The sequence below is a fragment of the Pyrgilauda ruficollis genome, unplaced genomic scaffold, assembly GCF_017590135.1.
Source record: "Pyrgilauda ruficollis isolate IOZ18807 unplaced genomic scaffold, ASM1759013v1 scaffold71, whole genome shotgun sequence".
Taxonomy (NCBI): domain Eukaryota; kingdom Metazoa; phylum Chordata; class Aves; order Passeriformes; family Passeridae; genus Pyrgilauda; species Pyrgilauda ruficollis.
The window spans coordinates 2,770,288-2,792,101 of record NW_024528933.1 but is presented as its reverse complement, the minus strand read 5'-3'; the positions used below and the strand labels follow the sequence as shown (position 1 = coordinate 2,792,101).

Here is a 21,814-nt window from a genome sequence, read left to right as displayed (position 1 = left end):
GTTAGTGTGATTTTGGAGTCTGGGGTACAGGCTACTTCTGCTAACAGAAAGGACTGTACAGATTTAAATGTTGTTCATTATTTAAATGAACACCAACATACACACAGATTAGCTGACCTCACCAGCACATGAACACTCAGCTGTCATAGCACAACAGGGTTTTGTTCCACAGCAGCTTTTTTTTTTTATATTGCGCCAGGCTGTCATATACGGCCTTGGCACAGATGTTGAATGCATATTCTTAACAACATGAGAGCTCTCCTTCAGGTAGCCTCTTTCTAATCTTCTTTATGTCAGCTCTACAGCCTAACCAGTCTGCCAAAACTGCATGTTCACATAGGCAGCTGCCACTGCCTTTCTACTTAGCATTTCCTACACCACACCGCACAGCACTCCCCTTTGGCTGCTGCCTTTTCTACAGGTTTCTAAATTCCATTTAGCTGCTACTTCTATCCATCCATTGCAGTCAAACTGCAAGGATTCTTAGTTACCCACAAAAATGCACAGAAATGTGAACAATAAGAACTTGTCACAAAACATGTGCAGGTCTAGAGGATTATGTTGAAAAATGGACTACAAACCATGAGATGTGGTATCTTTATCTCAACAGGCAATACTGAAACATTCTACAGAAAGAAGTCTGTGGGACAGATAAACAAGCGACCTCCTCAACCCCACAGCAGAACACATGCCTCATCTTCATTTGTGAGCATCAACCACTATAGATGACTCCTAGAATGAATGCCACCACTGACTAGGACAACAGCTACCAAGGCTTTATGTTATCATACAGGAGAGAGGTCAAAAACCACAATGGGTCCGGCTCTAGACTGTAGTCCATTGTAAGACCAATGCTTCCAAATTCAACTCTCTTTGTACCCTACCAACAATAACAACAAAAAAAAAGAGCTCAAAAACATGCCATATGCATTATTGTCTTATTGTTTTCAAGGACTTATAGTATTCCTTTACAGCAGCACACTGTATTGAGGACAGAGCTTTTGGCAAGAAACACAGGAGTATTGTATCTGCTCCAGAAGAGACCATCTTCATAATTTTTGATTTACAATGGAAAATTAATTTATTCAGTCTTTATTCTTTACTGAAATATGACACACAGAGAGATTAATATACAAGAAAATACATTAAAAGACCTCTTTTTTTTTTTTTTTTGAGGAATGATATTTTGTGTAACACATGATAACCTGGTTATCTGTGCTCAGCTGTAAATGCCTGGGATGTCTGCCTCAGACCGCTGATGAAGTCAGTCTATCTACTTGGGTATCACAAAAATAGTGTATAATACAAAAGAAAGCCAAGCTTTTCAGAAAGCAAACTAAAAAACACAGACTGCAGGCTTTGTAGGAAGAAAGAGGAAGGACTTAATATTCATGTACTGTCCTTATAACTACTGTAGGACAGCAGGGTTGGGTTGGTTTTGCAGAATGCTGAGAAGAAAAATGTTGATGCTTTTCATTTTAAAAACCTTTCCTGTCTGGTACATAATTTTGTGATTCTAAGAGAAAAAGTTTCCTGTAGACTCTCTTTACAGTACAAATGGACTTTGGATGATATATATTTCCAGATTTTCATTAATATTAGTCAATGCATAATATTAATATTATTTAAAAAAATAATTTTCCAAAGTCAAAGACAATGATTTGTAATTGCAGGAACAGGAATAAAATAAAACTAAGTCAGAGCAAAGGGGCCTAGGTTTTTGTATGTCCGGAGGTTTAGCTATGACAATTATTGCAGCAACATCTCTAGCAAACAGAATGTATCAGCAGAATTCCTTTCACTTAAAAGATTAAAAGCCTTCTATAGATAAGGTAAAACATACTGCCAAAGCGTTTACTTTTGCAATTTGACCAGCTGTATCTAGAATCTGTGCCAGCCCAGCCATGGAGAGAGCAACTACGTAGTGATAATTCTAGTATCTATTCTTCTCATCTCACCATTCAGAAGACTGACTACTTCCTAAAATATACAGGCTTCCTGATATTTTTTCATGAAGACGTAAAATTAAGAATATTCCTGTGTTGACCTCTGTAAATCACCAAAGCTTGCAGAAGAACTAACATGCTGATTTTATTCAAACAATGTATTTTATCTTGTGCTATCATCCCACATAATCAATTTAATTACCATCTCCTTTATTTCTAGCAGTAATTGCACTCCTCCTGCTGGACAAACAGAGGTAACAACCATAACCTAAATTTCTGGCAGTGTATCAGTTACAAGAACCAAGACTATTGTGAAGCAATTTTCTGTAGGAAGAGGTGAAGATGAAAGACTGCATCTCTACAGAAACAGCTTCCTCCCTTACCTTTAGAGCTATCACGCTTAACTCAGAATAGTTAATTAAAAATGTTTGGGGTTTTCTTTCTTGAGCCTTTAAAAATAAAAACACAAGTTTTAATTTGGAAAGAGATACTAACATGCTGGTCAAATTTGCATAATCCATTAATCAGTAATGTAATAAAATTATTATTTCACAATAGCACTAAAAGCAATTTTAATTCTACAGCCTCTGTGGTTTGTATTATTTTAAATCTGAAGAATAAAAATTGAGATGAAGGCATACCGCCAAAAAATTCACAAGTCTTTTAATGAGCAAGAATAAGCTTACTCCAGATGGCTGTTTGGAAAAAAATCATCCAGTTCTTTGAATCTGTTCTAAACACTAGCCCCTGTCAACTCAGAAAATGTAAGCTCTCAGTTACAGCCAAAATTTCAACAAAGAACAGTGTTTTTTGTCAAAGGCTGAAGGTACTGCACTCTCTGGAATCCTGTGGTACCTCAGCTTTAATTGATATAAAGGAGATAAAAAGAATCTTGCAGTATGCTAGACTAAAACCCTAACTATTACTAAGCCAATCTTTTCACCAGTCCTGTTCATTTGATGCCAAAAAGACATAGTTCTGACAAATTATTCTGTGGCACAAATCTATACAGCATCACATCCTTAGCAACTCTTTAAAAAACCAGCTTCATGGAACACTGCTGTCATCTTCCAAGCAAATATGTTGACTAGGCATGCCAACTATTTTAGTTTTCTCTACTTCACTGTGTGCTCTCCTATTCTGCAGCTGAAAAACTGAGAAAGCTAAACACTATTTAGTGTTACACTGTACTTAATAAAAGTCTGAACAGCCCAGACCTGCTGTGTCTACTGTTTTTCTATATTGTGTAAACATATTTTTCGTCTCTGGGGCACAGAGTATACTATAACACAGATCCACTTTGTAAAAGGAAGTGTGTCATTTGAAGTGTTCACATATGGAAATTGATAAAGCCAAAAAAAAAAACCACAGATAAAACTAAACAAAACCAAACAGAGCAAAGTGATTTCTTCCACAGTTCTCTGTAAACTTAGGCAGCCAAAAACAGGAACATGATCCCCTCTTCAGGCAAACACATTAAAATGGGTTAAAATAATTGCTGCACGTGTATTCTGCCTTCTAACCTGTCACCTGTCAAAGCAGTATGTATTAAAACTAGGCCTCTCTCCAAACAACTTCAAATTAATCCAGTTATACTCACAAGAACAAGTTTTATACATATTCATACATATTGTACTTGTTTTTTGAACTGTCGTTATTACTAATTATCATCACCTCTTTAGGTATTGTAAAATATCTGAAGTAAACATGATTTCCATTTCCCTCTCTTGCACAGACTGCCCTCAACCAAGTAATTTGGTTACTTCTCATACTACTTTTAAAAAGCAAGGCTAACAGACAGAACTTTGGCATGTTACCTAATACAGTGTAATTACATGAAGCAATATATTCAGGGAATATTCACAATAAAAAGGACCCTACCATGACATTATACTATTAGAGACCAACATGTCTGTTTCAGTGCCTACGGAAAGATGGTCCAAGCAGACAGCAATTTGCTTTTCCATATTTCTAAAATCCCTTGTATGATTTAAATGGAAGTATTGATGCAGATGGAAAAAATAATTAAATTCCTGTAGAATACAATTTTTTTCAAGAACGAGTTAAAAAAATTGTCAAATTTGGAACATTCTATATAATAAAAACTTGGTATCTATAAATTTGAATATAGCACTTTCATCAGTTTTCAATTAACCAAGTAATAGAGTCTTCCTACACTTTCAGCTCTCCTTTGCCATATCACCTTCACATACACTTTTATGGGAACTTCACACCCACTTCAGATTGACACAGGAACAAATAAGACACTTGGAAGACTATGCCCCCTCCTTTTCCAGAATCAGAATTTTTCACAAAGTGAAATTCTTATATAATGTAGGATACAAAATCATATGACCAACTTTAGTTGTTCCAAAAAATTGAATTTTTTTTTTTCCATTTGCAAGGGACTTGCCTTACCCACAATGAAGGGTCAGGTTTCTAGTAGCCTGGAAAGATGAGTATGACATCACCAGCAGGGAGCATGCTGGGGTGTCACATCAACACAGAATTAAAAAATCTTCTGCACCTCAGTATTTGGAAAGAATCTCAACAAAATTTAGAGTGCGGTATTTGAGATGATATTTTCTCTTATGACATTTGGAATGTTACCTAATTTTGAAAATGCTTTAAACTTGTTTTCTAGGTTTTTGCCTTTAGTGTACTTGTATTTGTTATAGTCCAGTACAAATACAAAGTTCATTTCAGATTTAATCTGTAAGTTCTTATGGTTCTCCATAAGCAAGATAGCATAACAATTTTCTTATAAAGAAAGAGTTCTAACTTTGTTGTTCTGGCACTTTCAAGCACTGAGCAACTTTCAAGCAACCTTCTTCAATATTCTGAATATTACAGATAATAGGCATAAATGAGCACCACATAGCAGCTTTACAATATAAGTTTCACAGTAGAAGGAAGTCCTTGATTTTTTACCCTACTCCAGTCCCTAAGTCCACTTCCTCTGTGTATACAACTGCTTTTTCTGATGACAAGACATGGAAATACTGTAACTATAGTCCACATGAAACAAACCAAAGTTAATTCTCTCTTAACCCACATAACCTTTTCAAAGCAACAGAAAACACTGCTACAAAACCAATGTATATTTTTCTCCTTGCAGAATTATCATGTGTTTTTCTCCTTTCTTAAAAGAGCAATATCAACTTTTTAAAACATTATATTAGGATAGCTATATATTTTGCATAAATCTACTCTGGAAAAAGTAAAAGGAAATTTGAATACATCTAAAGTAGTTACCTTAATTCTTTCCAGTACTGATAATCACTTCCAAAGAAAGCTAACTGGCTCTTCCCTCCCTTTCCTATATTCCTAAGAGAACTAGTGTTGTGTTTTTAACACACAAAGAAATCATATGTCCTTTCATAAAAATATTTTGTTACTTACCATGAATCAGTTTGCCTACTTAATAACATACAGCTAGTTGAACTCTCTTCACTAAGAGTGAAGCTGAGCCACCAAAAGTGTGCATTAACTAGAAGCCAAAACAAATTACATTGCAACACTCTTTGTTTGCTTCACAGAGAAAACAGGTTCTTACCCAGTTGTCTTTTTTCAGAGGCAAAAAGTAGTAGTAATGGCAGAAGTCAAGTATCAGCGTATAGGAACTAAGGATCTGGGTGTAGAAACACAGCTGTAAAAACAGCCAGTGATTGTCTTCACCAACACAATTATTAATCCTGTAGAGAAACAACGTGTGCATGTATAAAAACAGAAATACAAATACTAAAGTTATGATACTGTGAATAGAAGACTTTATGATTGCTCAAAGAGCAAACTACTGGATCCCTTGCACCACAACTCAAAGTATAGGCTGCGCTACTGAGATCATCGCTTAGAACAGGAGACACACTTCTCTGTATTTTTATATAGCAAAGATACTGCTGCAACTTTAAGTACAACTCTAGTAATGAAATTGTTTTTTGAAAGTATGCAAAACTTCACAATAATATCTTCTGCTACTCAATACATTTCACAGGTTGTGAACTACAAGAGTGCAAAAACTGGAAACGCAAACAAATGTTTTAAAATAAATGTGATCACAGGCTACCCCAGTAACAAAGAAATATGACTTAAAAATGAACCAAAGGCACAGAAGACAATACAGGCATCCCTATTCAGCAACTCCTTCTGCATACTCCAACATGAAAAGAGTAAAGGAAACACAAGGATTCCATCTGTATTAAGTACAAGATCAAAAGTTACATGGATACAATTTCATACAAGCATTGGCACAGACAACAAGCTAAGCCAGCGTGACAAAAGCACTATACTAGTACTATTCTCTGAAGTAGAAAAACTTGACAAAAAAAGGTAGTTTGAAAAATGACTAAACCAACATAAGGGAATCCTGTCCTCTACAGTTTGTCTTCTAAAAATTATACCTCAGAACTGCTTTCAGAAATGTTTATTTTCACTTACTGGTAAATACAGGAAAGCTCAAATTTATTACTTCCTTGCTTTAAATGCCTAAATGATTAAGTACCACTGGGAAAGAAACAGGAAAAATGAGCAGCAGTCAAGACCACAAATTTTTCAGAATGATTCACTAAAACAACAGTAGATAATTAGAAGAAATGTCCTGGTTTTACCATGGACAGTGGTGATCCATCCTCCTCACACAATGTCCACAGCGACTGCAATGGTGTGAACGCTTTGGTCTCATCATATTGCATTTGTTACATAACTCCCAGTGTTCTCGTTCTAGGTGAAAATGTAAAGACATGTCAGAGAGATTTAAACTCAGTAATGTGTACTCATAATAAATCTGTATGCTTGTAACTCTAATTAAAAAAACATATCTTACTATGATCTGAGAAGGGTAAGCACCACATAAAAAGCTTTTTCCCACTGTGACCTTAATTAAACTGGAAGATATTACTGCTACTCCATGCCAGTTTCCATCTCCAAAATGCCTTCTCTTCCTATAAATTTCTACACAGTAATTATTACAAACCACAAGCTGTGACTCAGACAAGGAAGACTGTAATTCAATTATTTCCTTACATTTCTACTGTGAAAAATTATCTGCTAGACAGAATCAGGATACAACCTCACTGCTACTCCAGAATCTCCTGAAGAAATACTGCTCCTGCTAGCTAACTAAAATATGACACACAGTGAACACTTCAGGAGCATCTTCCATGTCAAAGCATTTTAATGACATGCATATCACCACATGCAATTTTAGATATAAGATAATCAAAGCAAGAGATAGAAGATAGGCTTGTATTTACGAATATATACTATTTTTAAATTACTAATGTGAGATTCTTTAAATGCTTATCTCCAGAGACACTGAGTAGCTGAAATATCAGGAGTACTATTGCTCAGCTTGGCTATTATTTATAACACAATGCCCCACCCAAATTAGAGGAATTCTTTGAAAATGAAAATTCAAATTATATGTTCAAAAATTTCATCTTCACATGGGAAGCAATAAGATTAACACTGAAATAATTCCAGTCACAAAAGCATATATTTTCTGTCTTTAAGGAAAACAGGTGGACAGCTGAAAATTACTTTGACTGTTCAAACTGTTTCTACCTAAATAATCTTTTCTGAGGCACAAAAATTTCTCATATCTCAGGGACAGAGGGGAAAAAAGGGAAAAAAAGCTTAATATTTACACTAGGACAATCTGAAATTTTATACTGTAAAACACTGTCCCAGTGTAAACAAAATAAAGTTATATTTAGCACTTCTGAGCCACCTGCAGGCAGCTCTAATCTGGTCTTTCTTACTGCAAAATAACATTTGGACGCGGGAAGTAAAGAAACCCAGTATCTGAGATCATTAAACTAGTAATAATGACAGATGGAAACTGATTCACAATCTGTTCGCATAAATCCGAGGTCACAAAGGTGTCACTCACTAATAGGGTAGCTACCAGCAGAGTTCAGAAATACCCCAACTCATTTTTAACACAATTTATACTATGCAAAAATGTATCCTCCTGTCAGCCTAGTGCATACCAGACAATTGGAAGTGCTACCTCCAAACATAAAATACCCCTGATATATAACACACCAAATCAAAATATCCAAGTCATGACCTAGCCTAAATATTTCACCTTTGGAAGTATTTATTAAGTATGACTGCCATATGGACTCAATAGAGCACACAAAGGTTGGAGAGCTATGCGAAGAGATACCTTAAATTTAAAAAAAACATTTGTGCACAAAGGGAATTTGCACTGCCCCTGGTATTTTGAAAGCAAATGAAAACTCCAATATAAATGTAACTGTCTGTAACTAGCAAGTGTCTTCATTATCCAGCTCAGGTTGCAAAATCCATGTTGCTCTTCCTGCAGCAAAACCTCTGACTCCAGAACCCAAGTCTGAAACACCTGACATTTTACTGGATCAAAGGATCAGTTGCCAGAAGCAGAAAGAACAGTGGCATGAGATTTTCTGCCATTAGTGGTAACACATCTGAATCCCAGGGAGATACACCCCTTTCTACAATAGGCTGTCTACTTCATGCACCTCATACCATCAGCACTAAGGCTAAAAAGATCATGTTTCCAAACACATCATCCTAGACTTCCAGTAACGCTGGGAAGAGAGAGCAAAATTTTATTCTGGGCATTCACCACATCTGAAGACAAGACTGAAGCATTCACCCTCACTGGATGGGATACATTTTCTTCATTCATGAAGTGTTACCTTTTAATATGACAAAGCTCATGCTATTTAACAGCCCTACTCCATTCTAAACTCCTAAGTAAAAGGTCTATGTTAGATAAGAGCTCCCAACAGTTCATAAAAATACTGTCATTCTCTGTGGAGAATCATTAAGGTTTTAAAATTCCTTCAGCTTCTGGAGCACTGGATATTGTGGGATAAATTTGCAAGGACAGAAAGGACTTGCTCCATTAAGTTGCCACTTTATAGAAATGCAGTGTAACTAGCACCATGGTTTGGGGTTTTTTGTTAACAGCCCATACAATCATAAGACTCTGGAAAAAAAGAGCAAAAAATACACTGGTAAAAACCAGCATAGGACTACCTTCCACCACCATTTTTAACATTGTATAAATTAACTAAGACAAAAGATATAGAATTAAAATAACTAGCCATCTATAAACATTTTTCATTAAATATTATCAAGTTAGTAACATATGCATTATGTTTGAAAGTCTAGAATGCAAAAAAAAAAATTTCTGTGGAAAAATTTCCCAGTAGAAGGTCCTACATAACTGAACTTTCTGGCAGAATACAAGTTTAAGAAAAAGAAGTTTTGAAACTAGGAAATGAGGAAATTTACAACTTTAAAACAGTGACATACTAACTTTATTCAGCAAGGACAGCTCATGGTTTCCATTAAATCTCACAAAGACAAATTTATTCCTAATTATTTTAAAGATATTAAAATAGCTTTCATTCAATTATATAGAAACAAGTTAATGTACCTGTAATTGGTATCTTTGGATTTTCAGGTAGTTTTCCTGGATCTGCTACTGAGGCTCTAAATAATGAAGCTACACAAAACAATGAGCAGAAGTAATAACCTAAAAAAATAAATAAGCATTTGTTAGACTTTTTCATATGTGCAAAGTACACTATATCAAAAAATACAGATGCTCCAGAACTGAGCTTGAAATACTCAGCCTTCTCATTCAATTCCAGATATATTTTTGATATTAAGTACACAACATTAAGTACTCCCCAATAAATAGAGTGAAAAAAGTAGTAAACAGTTCTGATAGCACTAGCAGGAGCTACTGTGACCATACTACAGTTTTTAAGAAGTTTCTCCACCATCTTACCACACAAGCACCAATCATACCACACCTCAAAGCCTCCATTTGAAAGATATTCCCAATAGTGCATCTTCACCTTGAAGTTTGTTCCAGCCATAATTCAAGACTTTTCCTCAGCAAACCTATCAGCAAAACTTGTATGAGCTAATCCATACAGGAACATATGACAAAACTAACAAAATTTAGTTGTTGCCAATCACAGATGTGAACCTGAAATCCTGTCAACAAGTTCTAACCACAGGACCTGAAAGCTACGTTAAGGCTTTCCACCAGTTTCCACAAAAACAAGTTCTACAGTAACACCTCCAAAATGAAGTGCCACAGCTTCCCAGAACACACAAACACAGGATGCGTCCACTACTCTTACCCTTTATCTTACCTTTTGTCTTCACTTTCACCCTAGTTTCTATTTTCTGATAGGATTTTTTTAAATGTACATTAAGTAAAGACATTGTTTTATTAGTAGAAAAAAAGGCAAAATTACTTACAAAAAACTGCCACAACTGAAATATTTCCCTCTTCATAATGAGGAAAAAGGATGACCTTTGGAATGAAGATTGTATTGTACAGCCAGACGAAGATAATTAGGCCCATGCAGCACCAACCCTGAGGGTCAACCACAAAGTGAATTCGTTGCCCCATTGAACACAAACAGATAATAAATTGCCACGACCGAGGAAGATAATCCTAAAGAGACAAATAAAAGAATTTTTTTTTTAAAGAGTAAATTTACTAGTATAGTGCAGTCTACAGGGTTCATACATTCAAGTAAGAAAGAGAAAACCCTGTCAGCTGTTGGTTTAAGAAATTACATAAAAACTTCTAAACATTTCACATACATTTTTTAAGCACCAGGTAGCAAAACATTTTATGAATTCATTAATTAGTTATATCTGGCTAAAAAGTAACATTTATCACCAAAATGCAAGTAAAACCACTACCTATGAAAACTATTAAGCAATAGGTAATACAGCAACTGTCAGTCAGGTGGCAGCAGCAAAGAAAACTCTTCCATCAAAGTAAAAGGGTTGTAAAGCAAATAAGAAATATAACGAATTATTTATTTCCACAAAGATTCACCCCACCTATCTATTATAGTCTCCCCCTGTATTTCATGGTTGTTTTCTTATAGCTTTTATGCTAAGTCAAGAGTATCACTAAGAATTCGGTGTTTCCTTGCTTAAAATGTCCTTCATGACATTAATAGCAAACCAATGGAGAAAGGAGTCATTACCCTGACATTTTTCACATAGATTATTAAAAGTATCACACAATAGAACATTTTCTATTAATCACATTTAAAACATCAAGGTTTCCATCCTTACACTTTAGTGGGGCTGGGTTCCTTTTGGTTTTAGACTGAAGAAACCTCACCAAGTCCTACAATGTGAACTTCCGAGCTTCATAAACCGACCTCCATAACAACTCAGCACTTAAGTCCTAACCACCATTCAGCACAACCATCACGGAAGGGATTATTGCTGTTATTTTTTTGTCAGACTACTTTCATACACATATTTTATTACTGTAATGCACACACAAATCCCAATCTACTCTCTTACCCATTAGTTTCCCCAATTTCTGGGCTTCAGGAATCTTGTTCCATTTTTGCTGGTTTCCATTCCTTTCAGCTTCTACTTGTTGCACTGAAATTTTGTTTATCAAACATCTCTGTTTCCAAGGATTTTGCTTACTTATTTCATGTTTTACTGTCCTCAATTGCATTCAAAATTTACTTAATATTATTCACAAATTTCATTGTCTTCTTTTCTTCTTCTGTTAGATGTTTAATCAAAATCACACCCAAACAAGCTGTCATTTTGCCACACTTCTCCTTTGTGTTATATATAATCACCCTTTGCTTGTTATTTTCTTATGTAACATAGGAGCATTCCTATTCAGATCCCCACCAAGTACCGCTCATATCCCCACCAAGTTCTTGCAGCTACAGAAACCCCCATCACAAGAAGAGAAGCAGACAGAGCCTCAGCTTGTCAAGTCAGACATGCCAAGCCTCTGAGCTCCAGCACCAAGAGGACAGCTCCTGCTCTGCCTGCAGCTCTGATCTACAGAGCAGGTTCTGAGCCCTGGCAGCACACATGGAAAGGAAGCTCTGTCAAAGAAAGCCTCTGAGCCATCTGCGCCCGAGTCCTGCGGCAGTACCCATACTGGGGTGAGAAACAGCATGGGGGGTAAGGAGCAGTGGTGGGTCCCTGCTTCTGGGACAAAGACACCTCTGCCGGCCCAACCTGTCACCCAGCAAAGTATGCTGCTTGCCAGGCTCCTGGGTCCTGGATACCATGGACTGACTATTACTGAGGCTGGTAGTAGTCTGGCCCTTAGACTATTACCCTCAGCTAGTCTTCCATTCAGGCCCCATGGACACAGCCAGGGGAGACCAGGAGTTTACCAAGCATGACTACAGAGTTAACAGGGTGTTGGCCAAAGTCTAGTAGCCAAATGGTGTCTCGTTTATGCTGCTGATGAAGGGGGAGAACTTGAGGAGAAGCAGACAGATCCTGTAAATGTGCAAGCGGTTGTGTAACATTTACATCCATAGAATCTTCTATGAGGCTCAAAAACTGAGGGTGAAGGGGAACAAGATCCACCTGAAATTATATGGGTAAAAGCATCTTTGCAAGAGGCTAGTTAATCGGCTTGGAGAATGCTTTAACAAGGAATGATGATCAAGAAAGGTGGTGACCTCTGAATGAGCAAGGAAGTGGTGGTCACGGCTTGCAAGCAAAAGATGCAGGATGATGTGGAAAACAGAGATCTTATAATCAACCAAAGCAAGGTGAAGTGTGGCTGCACCGTGTGTGCACACAACTGACACAGGAACACCACTTAGGTGCACTAGGATAGAGTTAGGAAAACCAAGGTTCTCCTAGAGTTGAATTTGGTCAGGGATATGAAATTCCAAGAGAGATTTGTACAAGTACATGAGCAGCATAAGGATGGCTACAGAGGAAACATCAGCCTGCTGCTGGAAGTATCAAAATCATACAAAAATGTCAAAGCACCTTGTTTATCTTGCTCTTTCATGGGTAAGACCTGCCTTCTGGAATTCCAGGTCCCTGAGACCCATGGGAAAGTGTTGAGGAGCAAAGACTTACTCTGAGCAAGGAAGGATCAGATTAACAAATTTTTAAGTGAACTAGACCTAATACTTCCATGTGACCTGCTGAGATGCCAGCCTGAGTGCTGAGAGAGCTGGCTTTGTCATTCTCAACTATGTTTGGAAGTTTTATGCTGATGGATGACATTCCAGAGGACTCAAGAAAACAAGCGTAAATGAAAATCCTGTTTTCAAGGACAAGAAGAAGGAGCCAGGCAACTACAGGCCTATTAGCTCCACCCTGGTCCTGGTCCTGGGAAGGTGAAGGAAACAATCCTGGAAACTACTATCAAACACATGAAGGACAAGAAAGGGATTGGGAGTAATCACCATGAATTTACAAAGGGAAAATCATGCACACTAATAGAAATATAGAGGCAAAAAAACCACAAATGTAGCTACAAACACTGCTGACCACTGAGGAATCCATCTGTTTTCCATCTTAACAGAGCAAAAGAGATTCCATGACTTCACAGCACTTCCTCAGAACGGGAAATAACAGCTCAACAAACAAAACAGACATTTAATTACTGAAAAACAGAGAGATTTAATTACTGAAATACTTGCTCCTGAGTGACCTACTTGTACAATGTGTGAGCAATAAGCAGTGAGAGGGATTCAGGAGAAAACATCTATCAAGAAAATACAGTCTAAATTTTTATTCCTCAGTAACTTACTTTTGCCTGCATGACCATATTCACTTTTATAACTAGAAAACCAAAACAAGTATCAGCCATGCTCAAAACCATACCTTGGATGGCAAAATCCAGAATTAAGCGAGAACTACACAAATACAGGCCTCACTCTCAAGACAGGGTGATTTTTCATCTGTCTTCTGCATCTCCTGAAAGAGACAAAAAATAGTGTGATACACAAACAAGCATTATCACTTGTTTGAAAGGTAGCATATAACAGGTTACTTTCTATTCTGCTTTCCAAACCCCACCTTACTGAGTAGAGCTGTCTCCAAACCAACACGTTAATTCTAACTAGCATTTCTCAAATCTCAGTTCTAGGCCACTTCACAGTTTTAATATATATTTAAAAGGATGGAAGAGTTCAGAGAAAGGTCTATGTAAAACTGCAGTACTGCCAGTGTATTTCAGTTACACACATTTACTTCCTGCTTTCCATAATGGTAAATTAAGTTTTATATTTTTCATTCTACTTCAGCAGCAATAGCAAATAAATGATGTCAATATATTGACTTACTCTGGCAAAGGGATTTTTTCCCCTCTTTCTCTTGGTTTATGTACCATGCATAAATATATAAAGTGTGAGGAATAAAGAAAAAGGAAGAGCTTAAAAATCTTATAACTAGCAAGGAAGTACTAGATTAAAGTTTAAGTCACAAACAAAGTGAATGTATTACTCTTTCAAACACAGTGCCAAAAAAAAAAAAAGAGACAACTGATCTCATATAATTTTGTTCTTCAAAAATCATAATTTCTGATCAGAAAAACTACAATACGCAAAGAAAAAACTCTATGAAAATGTTTACAACAAATAAACAGAGAGAAACAATTAAGTGATTTATATCTGTATACACTCAGGATTCATACAAGCAATAAAATTCTCCAAGCAAAGTAATTTTCCAATTAAATAATTTAGAAGAAAATACAGAGCACTAATGTCAGAGCTTTTGTGGTTTTCTTCTCTTGTGCCCTAATTTATAGCTATTTATTCTAAATAAATAACTCAAATCACTTGAAAGCCAACAGTAGCTGTGCCTATGGAAAGTTTCAGCTGCACCAGAACACGACTGAGTCTCTCCTATGTTATTGGGAATTGTTCTTGCCTTTCCAAAATATACCTTTATTACACGATGCCTGGACAGCATTTTTTCCTAACCCTTTTCTTTCTGCCCAGTTCCATCAATGGTATCATAAACTCAGTATTTTGTTCACTACAACCACCTGAAATATGACACTTCGTGTGACATCCACAGAATAATGAGACCACAGAATGAGTCAGGCAGGCGGAAAGTCAGTTCCAAGAAATGAGAAAACTCTGGGCTAACCAGAAATGTTAAGGAGAAATATAAATTGCTTTAACAGACTCATTTGAATGCACCTTTAGAAAAATTAAAAGTACACCATTTTGCATCAAGAATGTCCCAAAACATACTTAGAGAACTGTATTCCATAAATACACCCAACGTGAGCAGTACTCAATTTCTCACCCTAAAAAGCACAACAGTGAGTTCTGGGGACATCATGTTTCTTGCACATTCATGGGTGTTGCAGTGATAGACAACTAGAAACTGTGCCTCACTGTAGCCCTGCTCCTTAAGAAAAGTATGACTTCTGAAATCTGACTTGCAGAACTTATTTCACAAGTCCTTAAACAAGTGCAGAACACCACAGATCAGTAACTTATTGTATTGCTTGCTATGAAAGACAATTTTAAGACTCCACACAAATTGAACATGCTCCATAATACACATTCTGAGAGTGGAAAAAACACCACTTTCTAAAAAGGCTGTATCCTAAGCAAGTCAGAAAAAAGAACAGAGAGTAGAAACACAAGAGAGCCACACTTCTCATAAAATTTGTGATAACTAGGGCAAGGCAGCAACAATCAACAGCCTTCCCCAATTTCTGGATCCAGCTGCATTTTTACACCGGTGACCTTCCTGAAATCTGAAGAATTACTGCCAAAGATTACTGATACTAAAACAAAAAATATACTTCAATGGAAAAAAAAACAAGGTGGACTTCAAGCAATCAACTAAACTTCTTTTACAAACGAGATTTTAAGGAAGTCACGTTATCAAGTGTCAGAACAGAATTGTCATTAAGCTTTTTGCAACACTTCTGTTTAACAAAACAGAATAGGTATCTGAATAGCCAGATAAGCAAAATGAGCAACAGCATATTTGTGCCATGACAAACCCCCACACACCTGGCATTTCTCGTGTTTATACAAGGGATTGTTGCAGCACAGACCTTGGCACAAAGCAGCTGTTAGGTGGCTGTTGACAGGTTTGTTGAGGTAGGCAAGACATTCCCACCCAGTTACTGTTCATTGATAGGATCTAGCAAAGCATACCTGTAAACACCTACTGCATTTATAAAAAATGTGACTTGGGCTTGGAGAGGGATGTGGCTTGCCATTAACATAGGCACACCTTACCCTCCTTATCACAAGTCCATCAAAACGATCTTCACCTACTGCTGACCAAACAGCCACTTGTACACAGATAAAGTATGTTACTTTAAGAACACTACCGCTTGGATCATCAGTCTGAGGCGAAAGAAGACCTGCTATTTCATCTGACTAACTACTAGAGCTGGGAAATGAAAGTGTGAAACCAAGGGACGCCAAGGCCATCGCACCTCCTTGTGCCGCGCTGCTGGAACACACAGGTAATCAAAACCTGGTGCCTCTCCTACTACCACCTCAATACCCGCAAACACCCTCCTCCTCTACAGGGCAACCAGCACCCCGCACCTGCCTGAAAGCGACAGCACCATTTCCTTATTTCACAGCTGAGGAGATACCCGGCAATTCTGCCCAGGGTTTCCCTACCCAGCTCCCTGCAACAGACAACAGCACCGCTGCAGAGGAAGCGCAGGGATGGAGGAAGCCCCGCAGGAGCCCGCGCGCCGCTGCGGGGCCGTGGCCGTGCCCATGCCCGAGGAGGTGCCGGTGCCGGTGCCGGTGCCGGTGCCGGTGCCGGTGCCGGTGCCGGTGCTCCCCGCCCCTCCCGCCGTCCCGCCCGCGACGCCGCTCCCGGGCCAACGGGGGTCGCGCTCGCCGCCCCCCGCCCGGGCACGCGGCGGAACCAACCGTGGGCTTCCGCCGCTCCAGCCGCGCGTGCGCGCTCCGAGCGCCCCGGCGGGCGGGACCGCGCCCCTCAGGGAGGAAGCGGCGGAGGCAGAGCCGCCCTTCGAACCCGCCCGAGCCGACCCGGCTGCCCCTCACGGCTGCGGGGCGTGGGCGTTTCGCCTCGTGTGGCAGAGGCGCAGCCACAGCGGGCACGGCAGGGGTCTGTATACCGAGTGTATGCAGCGCCGGAGGAGCCGCCCTGGAGGGGTGGTCTACCCTGCCCGGTGGGAAGCCGGTGTGACCGATCAGCCGCGTTTCCCCAGGGCTGGACCTCGCTGTCGCTCGCTCGTCCCCGAGCACAGACTTCAGTCAGCATGAGCCCTTTTCCGTTCTTCATTTTTGCGGCGCCCCTTTGCACTCCTGTGAAAAAAATGAGCCCTGCGGGCAAGGCTTCTGCCTCAGTCTCCAGGCTGCTCCTAGGAGAATCTGGCAGATGCCCCAGCTAGGCCTCATAGCTTGAAGCTGTATTAACTTAATAGTATAAGCTAACACTGTCTTCCTTAGGAGAGCCTTGTTTTACCTTGTATACCACATAACCATGGTTTCATGGTAAGTGAAAGGCCCCAGCTCGCTGCAAGGAGGAGGATACCCCCCGCCTTGCAGATAAGGACCTCTTACCCTCTGTCTCGTCTCTCAGTGTTAAAGCCACCCAGGAAGAAGAAAAATGCCTCTGGACTATGAAGATAACATCAGAATCCTGGTACTTTCAACACCTCTGGCAAAACCCTGCCATTATCTGGTATAGGTGGCTGTAGCAAGACCAGCTCCGGGACACCTAAATCGAGAAAGAATCAGCTGGATGGTGACACCATAGATTTGTTGCTGTTTTCCAGAATAGCAGCATGAATGTGGGTTATGTGGTGAGTGGTGGAATGATGTTGTATATAAATGCATGAAAGGGATAAGAGCCATTTGTTAAACACTGTGTGCCCTGATTTGAATGCGACACTTCATGCTCATGAATGAAGAACTACTCTTGTAATTCTGTACTTTGCATCCTTGCCTCTCTCCTCAATCAGCTCAGACCAGTTGGAACATTTTTATGACGTTCAGGTCACTTGCTGTGCTGTGCCCCTTGCTCACATATAACCCTTACCTGTCCACATAAGCCAATCTTCATTTTAAAAAGATAATTCAGACCTTTGGGTAAGAGCCACAGACAGCTTGTAACAGAAAAAATTTTCAGTGTTCCCAGCTGGGAATCATGCCTCGAGCACCCATTGCTGATGAACATATATGATCTTTTGGCTACCTAAAGGTACTCCATCTGTGTGAATGGCATCGTTCCCACTATAAATTGATGTGCTCTTACCCTGGAGCAGTTTTCCTTCACAATGATGGATGAAATAGATGAAGAGTAATGTTGTGAAGATTACCAATGCCGAAAACTCACCTTCATTACTGATCAAATTCTTCCTAAAACTTAATCATAACATGATTATTCTGAGGGAAAACAAAAATCAAAACACAACAACAACAACCACCAAAAAAAAAATCAAAAAAGAAACTATTACACAGGGCAATTGTTAACATTTCAACCTAAAGTTGCTCTAACCTGAATAGAGATATTTGTAGCAGAAACTGGGTGTTGTCTGGAAGGAGAAAGAAACATGTTCCAGGTAAATCAGAGAAGATCAGATCTTTGAAAACAATCTATATGTCAATAGGAGCAGGTAACACTGAAAATAATGGACTTGTTAATTGGACTGTTAATATGTCTATTAAGGGGAAAAGAAAAAGTGGAGAACTTGTTGTTTTATAAATATTTAAAAATAACAAAAATCAGCCTCTGGCTCTATTCCATGACAAATTTCATATATATATTTATGTCTATGTGTAAAAGACCTAATAAGCTGTGACAACTTTTTACTGATTTGAAGAATTAATTTCAGTGGGGAAAAAAAAAAAACCAAAACAAAACAAGAAATTTAAAGGAAACCATGTTCTTGGTAAGTAAAATGGAAGTATTAGAAAAGAATAATAGTGTGATCAATGAAGGTTTCATATGGAATGAAGAAGAATCAGTCAGTAATATTGTCTTCCATTTGAGTACCAAGCATTTGCATTTCTGCAGTGGTACACATTTAATGACCAGTCTTTAGCCCTGTAGTCCTGCCAGGCAGGTTATATTTTTTCTATTCAGGAATGTTATGTAAACGTAGGTTGTGGAACAAGGGCAGTGGTCTTTTTTTTTTTTTTTTTTTTTTTTTTGAGAAAGCACATTGCAGGAGGAAATGCAGGCAGTTGTGTGCTGGACTTCCCAGCTGAAAAGTCTTGACCTAGAGATATTACCTGACTCTTTTGCCAGAATATCAAAAGATAGATAGATAATGAGTCTTTGTGATGAACTACATTCTGTGTGGATAAACATACCTATGGGAGTCCTAACTTTGCATAATATGGATTTAAATAAAATCCAATATGGATGTATTACAGAAAGATCATTAGAAGTCTGCAAAATTATTCACCTTCTTCAATGCTGAATATTGCACAATGGCGTAGAATTCCTCTTGGATTTTCTGATGTCTGTGTTGTGTTGTTGTTGCTGTTTATAAATTATCACAGGAGCCACCAGCTGTCATCCTATAAATTTTATTGGCACTCTGTAAATATTAAATCAGCCTACTAAAATCAAGCCATGTGCAGTAACAGCTGAGGCTCTGTTATGGGGAAACACGTGCAAGAAAGAGGTGTGCACTGTGACTCCCACGATTCTTACAGCTTACAAGCCCTTGCTTCTTGAGGCTATTTTCCAGGATTCATTTTTAGCCCAACTGTGCCCCTTGACCAACATGCAGAAGGGACATTTTCTGTGCACAGATACATACTGAGCTGCGAAGTCAGCCTTCTCAGCAGTACTCAGTTTCCTGGGTCCTTCTAAAATTTGTTGCTACCACATTTCTGCAGCAGCGCTGCATTGCTCACTTTCATGCAAACTTTGGTGACGTACATAGAAGACAGTTCTCATCTCTAGAATGGGAACAGAATTCTTGATGTCATGAAGATCTACATCATGAAGAAAAAAGTCTGTGTCAATGAAACAGCATGCTGAAACAAAGCCTGTTGTGGCTCACAAGTCAGTATGTGAGATATTGAGGCTGTAGGTATTAAAGGAAAATATGTCTTAGGCTCCATTTTCTCTCTTAGTTAATAGCCAGAAAAATCAAAGGCAAGGTGTGTTTTCTAATCTGCCTGCCTCAGTATGGTGAAATGTAGACATGGTGAAATCTCCTGGTCCTGCATCCCAGATAGATTAAGTGGGGTACTAAGGTAGACCAGGCAGTAGTCTAATTTAGGGAGTCAGTTTTCATTAGGCACTTCAGTGATGTGAGGAGTTCTGCTCAGATAATATCCAGATGCAAATGTCTTAGTTCTTATAATGCCTCTCTTCCTCCAAGGGTTGCTGTCTTTACACCAGGCAGGGCAACAGACTGCTTGAATCTTCCACATCTTTGCAGTGAGGTGAGTTTGGAAAAGCTTCAGCAGATACAGCCTTGTTCAGAAGGCAGCTTAGGGACATGCCTGCTCAGTTTGAACACCCTGACTGTGGGCTGCAGCCACCAGCAGAATGTCAGATTAAATGACTGGTAAAAGGAGCAGTTAAACCAGGAAAAATTAAAATGCCTCAGAAAGGCCCTTAGAGAAACATCAGGCTTGCCGTTTTTAATTTATTATTGTTGTAACTATAATTATTAATAGTTATTGTTATTATCATTTCCATTATCATTATGAAATTAGTAGTAGTAGTAGTATTTAGCTTCTGGTTATTTTTTTAATTTTCAAGTGAAAATGCAGTTTGCTGATGCCATGGAGCCTGCGATGCTCTAAACAGGACAATTTTGTTCTCAATGAGGACAGTTAACCTTTTATCAATATTCTTGCATTAGGGCCAGCTACAGAGTCTTTTCATCCCCATTCTTTCTCACTTGAGCAGAAGGTGTGTGCACAGCTGTCAGGGAATGATTCCAGGTGAGCTGAAGTTGGTGGTTACATACCAGATATTCAAGGAGTTAGGTTTAGCACAACAGAAAATGCAAAATATTTATAGTTCTTTACCAGTGTTTCCTGTTTCTGCTGGTAAACTGTCTGATGGAGGACCCAAAGTAGCCCAAGTTCCTCACCTCTTAAAAATGCACCATCTGTCACAGCACACACTTCTGGGTACATTGCACAGGATCTGCTGCTCCAGACTGATCCCTGCAAATCTGTGGGATGGGATTCATCTGAAAATCCTCACAGAGCTAGCTGATGTCATTGCAAAGCCTTTCTCAATGATTTTTGAGTGGTCTTGGGAATCCAGAGCAGTTCCAGCTGACTGGAAGCTGGAAAACATTGTCTGGTTTTTAAGAAGGGCAAGAAAAGAACTTATTTTCCAGAAGACATAAACTGCAGCATCCTGTCAGTCTCACTTCAGTGCCTGGTAAAGTTATGGTGATTTTTCTGGGAGGTATTGAAAAACACCTGAAGGACAACATGGTTATTAGTCACAGCCAGCATGGCTTCATGAGGAGACAGTCCTGCTTATCAAAGCTGATTTCCTATGACAAGGTAACACACCCAGGTGACAAGGAGGGACAGTTGCTGTATTCTTTTTAGGCTTCAGCAAAGCTTTTGATGCTATCTCTCCCAGGATCCTGCTGGACAAAATGTCCAGCACACAGCCAGATACAGACATCATGTAATGGACGAGAAGCTGGCTCAAGGCACAAGGGGTTACAGTGAATGGGATGACATCAGACTGGGGACCTGCCACTAGTGGCATTCCATCCTTGGTCCTTTACTCTTCAACATCTTCATAATGTTGAAGATACTAAGCAAGTTCCCAGGTGATACAAAACCGAGAGGAGTTGATGCCCTTGAAGGCAGGGAGGCCCTGCAGAGAGGCCTTAACAAATCAGGGGTCTGGGCAATCACCAACCGTATGAAGTTCAATGAGAGAAAGCAGTGCCATGGAAGGTGCCGGGGGGTCCTGGTCAGTGAAAAGCTGAACGTGAGTCAGCAGTGCCCTGGCAGCCAGGAGGGCCAGCCCTGTCCTGGGTGGCACCATGCCCAGTATTGCCAGCCAGGCAAGGGAGGGGATTGTCCTGCTCTGCTCTGAGCTGGGGTAGCCTCACCTCCAGTGCTGGGAGCAGTTTTGGT

General features: G+C 39.1%; 1 protein-coding gene across 2 annotated transcripts in view; it reads right to left on the bottom strand.

Moving 5' to 3' along the window:
• The window catches only part of ZDHHC21 (zinc finger DHHC-type palmitoyltransferase 21), a 35,900-nt gene extending 19,230 nt beyond the window's left edge, over positions 1-16,670 (bottom strand). The window contains exons 1-6 of one of the 2 annotated variants that reach the window (XM_041485608.1): positions 16,637-16,670; positions 13,596-13,688; positions 10,215-10,413; positions 9,376-9,474; positions 6,554-6,665; positions 5,503-5,641 (exon numbers count right to left, since the gene is read on the bottom strand). In XM_041485608.1, coding sequence (XP_041341542.1) covers positions 5,503-5,641; positions 6,554-6,665; positions 9,376-9,474; positions 10,215-10,368 — 504 coding nt within the window. In that variant the 5' untranslated portion in view covers positions 10,369-10,413; positions 13,596-13,688; positions 16,637-16,670. Of the gene's footprint in view, positions 1-5,502; positions 5,642-6,553; positions 6,666-9,375; positions 9,475-10,214; positions 10,414-13,595; positions 13,689-16,297; positions 16,361-16,636 lie in introns of those variants that run through there. The other variant, XM_041485610.1, reaches the window with a different exon arrangement.
• Between the last annotated feature and the right edge of the window lie 5,144 nt (positions 16,671-21,814).